Genomic DNA, 11,697 nt, shown 5'->3' on the forward strand with positions numbered 1-11,697 from the left:
ACCTTTAGATCCACTCAGTGGGACTCAGCTGATACGTGCTGTTTGTCTCAGAGGGGTCCTGGCCCCTGTCACTCGTGACATGCTGGCTTTGCACTAAAAGGAGGCAATGAAGGGAAATCCCTCCTCTCTGAAACTGAATCCAGGTCTGCTCGCAGAATTTGTGTTACAGACCAAGCTTTTCCTACCCAGAATGCTTCAGAATAGTGAAGCGTTTTACATTTATTATCTGTCCATGCGGTCTGTTTTGGTGGTCAGACCAGTCCATCGCAAACACAGAGTCACAGGAGATTTGATTTTATCTTTAATTCAACATTTATATCTCCTCTGAGCCACATAAGGTAGCTTTAATGTTTGTATTGTAGCCAACGTACCGTCTAATATGAAAGGAAAGGATACAGTTTGTTTAACTGGTAAGAGGAAATGAAAGGATCCTGTTTAGTCCACGTGAATGCATTACAAATACTGTTTTTAAAAAGTGTTTTTAATATCATATTAATAAAGGGGGTACGAATTTACATTGTGCAATGCAGAATCTGTAGTAAAAAATGGTGAATCTCACAATTGATAGAAAAGGCCTATATTGTGATATTTAGTTGCTCTGTTGTGAAAAGTGGAAAGAAGTTTGAAACAACTGTAGAGAGCATTTAAACAAACAACAGTCGCACGGTAACTACATGTACCATCATGCATTGCTTGTTAAGCTTTAACATGAGTGAACATGTCTCCAGCAATATGCAAACAAACTATACAATGCTTGAGCTACGAAACACTACGGATTAATAATTCATCATTTGAAAGGTTGGCTGAACTATTTAATGCCTCCATTTTACCTCGGCTTAGAATAAAGCATTTAGCAAAAACAACCAGAGCTAACCAAATATCTTCATAGGCCGACCTACAGGAAGAGTCAGCAGTCCATCGCATCGTAGAGATTATTAAGGGTAACATTTTAGTCCAGTAAAGCTGGTTTTAACTTCTCAAATGTAGGGAATTTTCCCCTTTTCTATTTGTTAAATAATGTTTTACCTTACTTATACTTTATAGACATAATTTTGTGAACAGATGAAATGACAATGCAAGTAATTCTCAATTGCAGCCCTATGATAAACCTTCACATTTTACATAATTATTATCATTCAAAACATAAACTTAAAATCTTACAAAACAGTGGAAATGCATATTAAGAGGCTTCACAATTACATCAAATCTAACAAACAAATCTAAGAAGATCTGCTTATTCTGGGGCATCACATTTTATGTCATATTTTAATTCACACAAATATTCTTTGTAGTTCTGCTGTTGTCCATTTACACCAAACTACTCTCAAAAGAAGCCTAAAACAAATACAAAAATCAGCGGGGACCTTATACACATGTTCATCCTGTTCCTCATACTCGTGATTCCTTGAATGGTTACTGGCTTATTTACCAAGAGGTAAATAAAAGGCCGGAGAAAAGACAAAGCCGACTTAATGATAAAGCCATGGTGTTGATTCAGTAAGGAATGGTTCCTTTCACTGAGCTTAAGCAACAGCAAGTACATCCATATACAGGTGAAACTCGAAAAATTTGAATATCGTGCAAAAGTTAATTTATTTCAGTAATTCAACTTAACCGTCCACCAGGACATTTTAGAGCACTTCATGCTTCCTTCAGCAGACAAGCTTTAAGGAGATGCTGACTTCATTTTCCAGCTGGACTTGGCACCTGCCCACACTGCCAAAACATTTCTGAGAATTTGAATTTTGGGTTTTCATAAGCTGTATGCCATTATCATCGAAAATTATATCAAATAAAGGCTTGAAATATCTTACTTTGCTTGTAATGAGTATATAATATATTAGTTTCGCATTTTAAGTTGAATTACTGAGATAAATGAGCTTTTGCACGATATTCTAATTTTTTGAGTTTCACCTGTACATTTATAAATACATTTTCACAGACAGCTCTTTTATGCTGCACATGCTCTGGCCACGTCTTTGATCTGCTGGTGTCTTGACAGCTCCTGGATCCGATCTGCTTCATTTAATGTCGGAGTCAGAGGAACACAGGTTCTCAAATCATGCATTATGTCTATTAACCCATGTTAATGACTGATGATCTTTTTTATTTAACACATGTGTGTTTAAAACGTTTTTATTGATAATGGGATCAAAGATTGACTTTTTTATTTATTCTCTTTAATCAAGAGAATAAATAACCTTCAGGCATATTATACGACTAAAATCAGCCATTAATAAACTTGTTTTTAATATTCTAAACACCAGTAGTCCATCTATACTATAGCAGAGATATACTTCTAAAATTGGGCAAAACATACTTCACCAAACAATTTAAGGTAGGACATGCAAACAGGAAGAACAGCACAAAGTTACAATCATCAATTCCAAGCAGGCTATTTTTTATTTTAAAAACATTGCACAAACTCTCCGTAGGTGCGTGTTGGACGTGTCCGAGAGCACGTGGGCGCCACTGTGTCTGCAAGTCTGTCCTAGTTATGTTCAATTCAATCAGAGGGATTGTCTAAGCGTCAAGCTGCAAGAGATCTCTTTGGCTAATCTCACCTCTAAGAAACTGCTCAACAGGAGCATTAGGATGTATTAAAACTGCACTCCATCTCACAGGGCATCTGGGAGAAACATAAATGCAACAAGCCACGCTTGTGTTGTCTGCGTAAAGCCTCATTAGTTTAGAAATCAGGGCCTGAAGTGACTCTGAAGTTACACCTTCTACTGTAATTCCATTCTATATTTAGCTTTTGTTTCAGTAACAGTTACACATTGAAAATGAGGGGTTCCTACAGCATAGAAAACACGGCAAAGAGGGCTGGTATAACATAACATACGTTTTTTAAATGAAAAAGCTGCTAATTTTGAGTCTTTTTATTGAAAAAAAAACATAATCAAACAAATAAACATGAAACTATAAAGATATAAATACTGACTCAATTGCATTAATGTATTTGTTCTAATTATAATCTTATGTACTTCAACATTAACACAGAAATGGATAGTTATTTAAATAGCATCTGACCCAAAACCCAACTGTAGTGATTTTATTTGTACTGAAGCAAAGTATTGTGGTTCTACTTGAGTGGGACGGTGTCTCCATTTCCACTCTGAACTGGTGATATTTGCATTTCCAGCGGATTCAAGGTCTTGTAGCAGCTGACCCTGTCCCTTGTTTGATCAACTAACTAATCAAAGCAGTGAATGGTCTGCTCGCTTCCTGTGGCAACACCACGTCTCTTTAATTAGTCTTAATTCTGTCATTGCAGAACAAACAACAGCATATGCCGCTCGGTGACAGACGTCCACGGCGCAGGAGGGCAGGACGCCGCTCTGTCTGTAAACACCTGCCATACAAACCTGATATGTAATGAAAAGAAAATGAGTCAAAAGGGTGAATGAAGGTCTTTGCATTTCATTTTGAAAAACTTTCAAATGTGTTTTGATTATAAATTGAGATGATTAATTATGGAGTATAATTTTATTAAATTGAGTATTTAAGTCAACACTTGATTTAATGATGTTCAAGGATGGTACTAGGAAACCTTTCTAACTCAACATACATAATATTTGTGAGAATGTGGAAAATTACTGTCTAGTTTGTCCTCAAAATGACGTGATAGATAAAGTGGTGGAAGAAGCAGAACAGGCAGAAAAGGCAAATGCAAACACCAACGTCACCACATCACTTGTTGTGAGCAGGAGACGTCAGTGTCTTTGATATTTAGGGATCACTGAGGGGAAAGTTTCATTGTAGTTCTGTTGACAAGAGATAGAACGGCCAGAGAACTCAGGAAATGAAGCTGAAGGGGGCTTTGATTGCACCCAATAGCATCCTGCGTCTTTATTAACAGCTGGTTGTGAATGGGCCGGGCCTTGGAATCAAAGCAGACGTGACACCCCACACGCATTCTTCATCCCTCCATTATCACTCCTGCTCACCTAGCAACAGGTACTAAATCAGCCGTGAGGCCATTTTACAAACTCAAGAAGGCTTCATTTAGGTGATCCAGCCCCGACAGACATGAATTTGAAGGTCAGTCCACATCACATCGTACAAGAAGACATCTTAGCAAGATATGTGACACCAGTTCAATTACTTTAACTGCTGTTTAATCTCCAAACCCTTTTAACAAATGTTGTAAATCATATTCATCTATCCAGTTTGTGGTTATGTGATGTAAAAACGTGTACGTATTATTATCTACAGGCTAAAAAACTTGTGCCAAACCTGACTTTTCACTGAAATGTGAGACAAAAATAGAAGGCATTTCCCGCCAGGTCCTTTAAAAGGCAACGTCCCAGTTGTGTGTGTGGAGGTAAACCGGAACATTAAATAACTGACACACAGCATCAGTGTCAGAAGGGCCTGACGTGCCTCAGCGCCACTGAGCTGTGCACAGCACCGAGCCCGCGTGGAGCGCCCCAACGCGACGTGTGCACGGAGTCACATTACATCAGGCGCCGCAGTGAAGATCACAACCGAGTCTGGCAGGGCAGCGGCAAACATCTGGGCTTCAACGTTCATCTCTGTGACACAACTCGCCCCCCGGCGGCCAGGCCCCTCGAAGACAGCGAGGCCACGGGCAGTCTGTAAAGGCCAAGCACGATTGCACCTGCACCATTCTGACCATCACAAAGCACAAACAGGATATGACTCGCAGATCAAGGCCATCGGCCACCTTACGCGCATCACAAGCCCAGTCAAGGTTCAGATCGTGTCCACAGACAGAAGGATTGAAGAGACAAGTTGTTCTTTCTTTGCCACAGTGTGGGGGTGGAGGGGGGGGGGGGGGGGGGGTGGGGGGGTCTCTCTCATGCGCGCCGACCGTCTCTGGATTTCCATTAGAAAGAGTGTTCTCCATATCAATCCAAGCTTTAATTAAAAAGCTGCTATATTCACAGAGCCTTCGTAAGCATGCAGGTCGTCCCGCTCCTCTCCGTGAGTGGGGCGAAACGGAGCATTTGGAAACCAAATGAGATCATTGTGGCCAGGCTCGAGCCTTTCATCTAATTTCATTGTCGTTACCGAGTGACTGTCACCCTTTAGTAAACACTTGATGTTGTCATCAATATTGGTACCATTACTCATATGCTTAGAAAGGTGACTCAAAACACAGGTCAGTTTCATTTTATATAGAGAAGCTTAATTTTATTATACAAAAAACGACAAATACTAAAATAAATTGTGTTGGATCCATTTAATGATGAACTTGACCAGTCCTACCTTGATGATCTTAGTGCCAGAACGGAATGATTGGAAGGCGTAGACAACCTTTTATTGTCATATACAGGTGAAACTCGATAAATTAGAATATCGTGCAAAAGCTCATTACTTTCAGTAATTCAACTTAAAAGGTGAAACTAATATATTATAGACTCATTACATACAACATGATATACTTTTGATGATTATGGTTATATTATATATATATTATATATATATATATATATACATGCACTAATATATTAGTTTCACCTTTTAAGTTGAATTACTGAAAGTAATGAGCTTTTGCACGATATTCAAATTCTTCGAGTTTCACTTGTACTGTAATAGAAGGGATTTAGGTTTAAAAGGTAAAAAGGCATTCTAGATCAATGAACGTTTCTCTTGCCTCTTTGGATTGCAAACAAAGCGAATGATTCCTGTGAGATGTTTGATTTAATTTTATTGTGGACTGAAATTAATTTATTTCACGTTATTTAATTTTTCAAAAATGATATTGAAAGGCACATATTGGCTTTGTAGTAAAAATAAATAAAAACTTAAATATCAATAATACCTCTCGTCAGTGAGCAGTTGATCACAAATGTGTAAGAAAGATATTGTCATTATAAGAATGTAAATTGTTTATTACAAAAATAGCATTTACAGAATCAAAAACATTAAAGACAAACACAATTGAACATCACTTAGTGTGGCGGCGTCATTCCGCCCGTCACTCGGCGCGGCGCGACATCCTCCCTGCGGCTTTCCAATGGAAATCCCAAAATACGACTATAACCAGGCTCTTTTGAGGGGAAATGGAGGTTGCTATAAAAAGCAGTGATGAGAGTCTGGATGAGCGCTGAACACTGATGCGCCGGATGGCTCAGGCAGGAAACTGTTTCCTCACCACGTCTGCCATTTGGGGATCAGCCTCCGACAGCACGGACTGCAGGTGCTCAAACTGTTGCAGAGTGGAAACACAATGTTTATTTTCCACTGGAGCTGATGGTCGATGGCAGCTGGCAGACAATCGTGCGTTTTAACCTCGTACGAGCTCTGTAACATGTCCTGAACCCTTTTATGAAGGCACCAGTTTGCACAGGATTAGGCCATTAGAGAACGATCGAGGTGTAATTAACTTGAGTCGATTAACCCATTTGTTAATGAGCATATTTTTAGCATGTTAAACACAAGCCAAATGTTTTAAAACGCATGAAATACAAAAAGTTCATACCATCGGATCATTGATGAATGTGAAATATAACTGAATGAACATAAAACCATTTGTAGAATAAAGCACTTACGGAGGCCTTGAATTTCACAACTAAACAGCTCGCAGCCGTGAGAGCCGTCTTCTCTGTAAGGTATCCTTTCTTCACCAAATCTGCCACGGTGTCCTAGAAGAAGAAAAAGGTTGCATTTGGTTAATATTTTTTCCATTTAAGAATCTCAGTAAAACAATCAGATCCAAAAAGGGAAAGTTAGCAAAAAGGTTATTACCGTGGGAATTTGAATACAGATTTCCGCCAGAAACTCAGCTGTGATCTCTGCGAGAGTCTGTAGCTGTTCATCTTTGACGCCTCCTTTGCTGAAACCCTCATCTTTTGCCTCACTGTGGTACTGAAGCACTCGCAAAATGCTTCCAATAAGGGGAAGACCTAAAGTTAAAAGACAAAGCGTATCGGCAGAAACCACCAAGTTCATATCATGTTCAATGTTAATTGTTTCATTCCTGCATAATGCAAACATTAATAAAAAACTGAAAATGTCTAATATATCCTACTGCGGAGTCTCTCTCAGGTTCCATGTATGCCTTCAGCTGGGGAGGGAGTGCATGCTCATGTGTTTATATGAATGAAATAGATTTGAGGAAGTCCCGTTCACCGGACCTTTTTTTCAGGTCGAGTCTTTTCTGATGCAAAAAATCCACATTCAATGGGTGACATGCATTCATCTCTGGGCCGATGTCATTCTGTTACACGTACTTGTGTCACTTCTGCTGCGCCACTGATCCTGGCACCTATAAAGAGCCTGCAGCACAGCAAACGCCTGAACCAAAATGCTCTTCTGCTCTTGCAGGACAACGGGAAGATCAGTTGGCTGGCAGAGGTCCTCACACACAACATCACAGACAAAGTCCCACACCGCTTTGCCGGGTCCATCGGGGGCAGCTGGAAAACACAATTTAACCACGTCATGTCCTCAGGTCGAGCAGCAACACCAATCCTCTCCTAACTTTGACTGAGCGAAAAAGTATGGTGACCACTTTTTAGTTGATTTAGACTCATACCGAAAGTCTGGATGCCCTCATCCACGGTGGTGAGGAGTTGGAGGGCATGTAGGTAAACCTCTAAGCCATTTGGACTCTCTGATCTGTGAAAGCAATTGTATACTGTTACATACTGAGCATCATCTAAATATATCTTCATAAGTTCCATATATTTACCTAAGCTGCTTGGCAGCCTCGAGGAGACATGCGGCCACATTTGGACTACGCGGGCCAGCCTCCTCCTCCTCCGCCTCCTCCTCCTCCTCACTTTGTTGAGCAGTGATCCAACTCTTCATCAGCTCTTCGTCAAGGTCAAATAATTTGTCAAGCAGCTCTCCAACCTTCTCAAGCAGGTCAGCTAAAAAACAGAAAAACACAGAGTATTACTCATTGTAATCATTTAAGAAAGCAAAGTAGAGTAATTCACGTATTTACTAAGCCAATTAAATAGTATTAGTACGTCAATGTGTTTACATCCAGTGCTACAAGAGATCAAAATCACCTCAGCAGACATTTAGGATGAACGGATTACAAGGACTTTCCCTTAATTAACTTTATTTTTCTAAGTCACATGTTATCGGCCTATTAAAAAGTTGAGTGAAAGCGGGGTACTGTTGGTAGAACTGCATATGATGAAAAAGAGGTTGGAGCGCACAGACGTCTGCTGACGTAGTCGCTGAAGCCACAGGGAACAGACATCTTTCTGGGAGATACAGGTCAGCAGCAATCTGCAAAAATTGCAAAAGATGAAAACTCCTCTCTCGCTCTCTCTGTCTCTCAGATGTCTGTAGAATAACAAAAACGTAAAACCTGCTCGTTTCCAGAATGGTTGGAGGATCTGTATCTCCAAGCAGAAGCAACAGCACAGCACTGTGGACACAGAGGGAGTTGCATTCATTAAAATAAAACAACATCAGTGAATCTATTACAAAAGTTACAGATGATGACTTTTACCCACCCTAAGTCTTCGTTTTGGCTGAGAGTCAGACAAGTGTCAGGAAAGCAAGCAATGTTTCCGAGGATTCCCACACAAATTTCCTGGAGGAGAAAAATGTATGACCTGGTAATAAGAATTATTAAAGCTCACAAATCTGAAATCACAAGAGGAATTTCACTCACCGTGAGACGTGGACAACACGATTTGGCTATCACCCCAAGAAGGATATCAGTAGCTTTGAACTCCTGCAGAAAACCAGCCACATCCTACACACAGGCGGAAATTAAACACTTTTTAGAGAAGTCTTGATTCAACCTCATGGTCATTCATGAAGATGTAGCTCGGGTGGCTGTTGAATTGCATTGCATTATAATAAGGTGTTTCTATAATTGATGTCAATGAGGGCGGACAAACAGTATAATACTTTACAGTACAACCGCCCCGCAAACTACATCCTCCTATGAGCACAAGATGAAACGATACCAGCATCCCTGTTACATCCGTTTCAGACAGGTAGTCGTAATAAACTGTAGGGTTTAACCCATTGATGATGCTGTATGAATGGACGTATGATGCACACGTTGTTTCTATTATTTAGCAGGTCCAAAATAACCCCTTTTGATGATTCTTTTTTATTTGATTATAGTTACCATTACAAATACCAAATGACATTCAGAGTCTCCATTGTATAAGCATATTATATTATAAACATTTGGGGATGTTTACTACACCATTGATTTGAGAATGTACGTAATTTATGATTTATTATAGATTAAGCCTCCAAGCAGTATATCAAGTATTTCAAATTAGCCCTCCTATTCCTGCTGTAGCATTATAGATGGAACGACCTTTAACACTACCTTATCCATGGCCATATCCCAGACTCTGCAAAGGTCTTGCTCATCATCATCAGAGAGCTCCATCTGACCTTCAGAGTTCCCCTCCAAATGCTCAGTGACCATCTGAGGGACAAGATGCTCCAATCAATTCAAAAGAAACTCTAAGAAGTACCAGGGACTCATTTTGTGGTGACCAAAGTGACCAAAGAGAGAAGATTGTAAGACAAATCTAGAGAATAGGGTACATCAAATTCAGCTGTTGCTTACTGTGTAATATGTGTGAGACACATTTGACTTGAGTATTTAAACCAGACCTGAATGAGACGAGTCAGGGTGCTGAACAGCCAGTGCTTGCTGTAAACGGTGTCTCCAATCGCGTCCACGTCTCCGGTGGTCTTTTCCCCGGCTGCTCGAGGCGGCGGGGAGGGGTTCCGGTCCATCGCAGGGGACAGCAGTATCCCGCCGGGGGATGACGAGCTCTCGTTCTCTCGATCACTTCTACTCTCTGCAACAAAAAAAGATAAAAAATACAAAACGTGGCACAGATTAAAAGCTCGTGTTTACCATCAAAGTTTTTCCAGACAGTAACTTTCGATAGACTTTCGACTGAATGGTTCCCACTGATGATTAAAGAGCCTTCATGACAGAAGCGTCGATGACGTTACCGTCCACACGCTGAACGATAACAATTTAAGTTACGTTAGCTAGCAGATGCTAAGTTGCGCTTTTGCTGCTCCCGAGCATCATACTTGAAGCAGCGCTTATTTCATGTCAACTCACCCATGCTGCCTGCTCTCTGTAAATGTAACTAACTGGTAAATATTAATTTTAATAATATTTTCAGCATGTCATGGCAGAGTTTGCGGGCGGCATTTCAAACGCAGATGCCGTTTAGTACAAGTAGCTGAATGCGCATGCGCGAACTGCTTACGCTGCGAAGTCTTTCTCGTGAGGTAGAACCCCACGAGCCGCAAAAGAACAGTGCCTCCTGCGGTGAGTAGAGGGAACGACACAGTGACAGGTTGGCCAGATGGCGTACGTGTGTAAAAAATGACACACCTGGGCTATAGTTTTGCCGCGATCCAGTCCTATAGTTAATTTCTGTTCAATTTCCAGATTTAGACAAACAACTTCTCAGGTGTTGTGCTCGGGTGTGGAGATCATACATGGGAATTGTCAGCTCTCCAGGTGAGGTGAATGGAGAATGTTCTTGATAAGGAAATTTGGGACCCCACAACTCTCCAAATAGTATAGTGGTAATTAACCTGTAAATGCAGGTAAATAATATGTAAGATTTAATATGTAAGATTGATGTGACTTTTATCGAAGACCAAATTTATAAAAGCAATCAGTACATATCTTGATAATTCAAATGTGTGTTATATTCATTCCTTATGTTGACAATGGCATTAGCAACCGCTGCCAATGAATGCACACCACCTTTACCAACCAAACAAGGATGCCGACTGTAGACATTGTGTGGTTACTCTTTGTTGTCTTTGCACACAAACCATTTTGTCTCCACACACTTTTCTGAGAACAGAACATTTCCTTCTTCAGAAGACAGCATACTTATCTCTTAGGAGCAATCTACGGGATAAGTCATGTTGTTAAAACTTGTGAGTGTATTTTAGCCCATAAAAAACATAAATCGCAGTAGAACATTTGTACAAATTATTGTATTTGACCACTCTGTTTGTATATCGTCCATCAAAACTATAATCTTTATTCAGACACTGTATTATTTTAGTCTGGTGTTTGGGGCATGATGACAGTGTTGAATGTTAAATAGTATTATGACGAATTTAAAAATCTGCAACAGTATCCAGCCTCTGATCCTAACAGTCCTAAGGTAATTAGTTAAGTCAACTTATTATAACTCGCTTTGGATAAAAGCGTCAGCTAAATGACATTTAATGTAATGTAATGTAGCTTTCTTCCCTGAATAGACACTGTCTGTCAGACAGGAATAACTGTGCACTTTACTCATCATGCAGCTGTTACGATATTGGAATGGTCCAAAGCATGGTTTGCATGTTTTTGAGAGCATATGAAGTAATTGTGATAATAATTATGTTTGTTTCCAAGAAAAAGATTGGACAATTATCACAGAAATAAATGTATAATGTATAAATATAATTTATTTCGTTTTTATTAATAACAAGTTAGTTTTTAGTAATATGTGCCAAAATCTGTCAATGATTAAACAATTTTGGTGTTGGTAAATTTGTACTGGACTTGGAGTAAAATATTGTCTTAACTTTTCACGACACTAACCAGCGTCACTTGTTACTTATGTCAGTGAGTTGGAAATGTGGCACCTGCATGTGCCAAGTTTTGGCTCTTCGGATGACACTGCAGGTACGCGATGACTGTAATCAAGGATGTGGTTCACTTATTTGCATATCCTGTGTTATCTATGGCCCAGATGCAAT

General features: G+C 39.9%; 1 protein-coding gene across 1 annotated transcript; it reads right to left on the reverse strand.

The window, feature by feature from the left end:
- Positions 1–5,660: 5,660 nt before the first annotated feature.
- saal1 (serum amyloid A-like 1) lies at positions 5,661–10,171 on the reverse strand. The gene is made up of 13 exons (XM_037451835.2): positions 10,043–10,171; positions 9,577–9,767; positions 9,284–9,385; positions 8,606–8,689; positions 8,445–8,524; positions 8,297–8,356; positions 8,099–8,214; positions 7,664–7,844; positions 7,508–7,590; positions 7,203–7,388; positions 6,718–6,875; positions 6,522–6,614; positions 5,661–6,178 (listed from the first exon to the last, which is right to left on the reverse strand). Exons 1-13 carry the CDS (start codon positions 10,044–10,046, stop codon positions 6,101–6,103), a joined length of 1,416 nt encoding a protein of 471 aa, XP_037307732.2. The 5' UTR covers positions 10,047–10,171; the 3' UTR covers positions 5,661–6,100.
- Between the last annotated feature and the right edge of the window lie 1,526 nt (positions 10,172–11,697).

This window comes from Pungitius pungitius, chromosome 6 (assembly GCF_949316345.1).
Source record: "Pungitius pungitius chromosome 6, fPunPun2.1, whole genome shotgun sequence".
NCBI classification, from domain to species: domain Eukaryota; kingdom Metazoa; phylum Chordata; class Actinopteri; order Perciformes; family Gasterosteidae; genus Pungitius; species Pungitius pungitius.

Coding starts and splice junctions, on each gene's coding strand:
- saal1 (XM_037451835.2), bottom strand. Junction 8,215..8,296: donor ACCATTCTGGAAACGAGCAG/GTTTTACGTTTT, acceptor CAATTTTTGCAG/ATTGCTGCTGACCTGTATCT. Junction 6,615..6,717: donor TCTGTATTCAAATTCCCACG/GTAATAACCTTT, acceptor TTCTTCTTCTAG/GACACCGTGGCAGATTTGGT.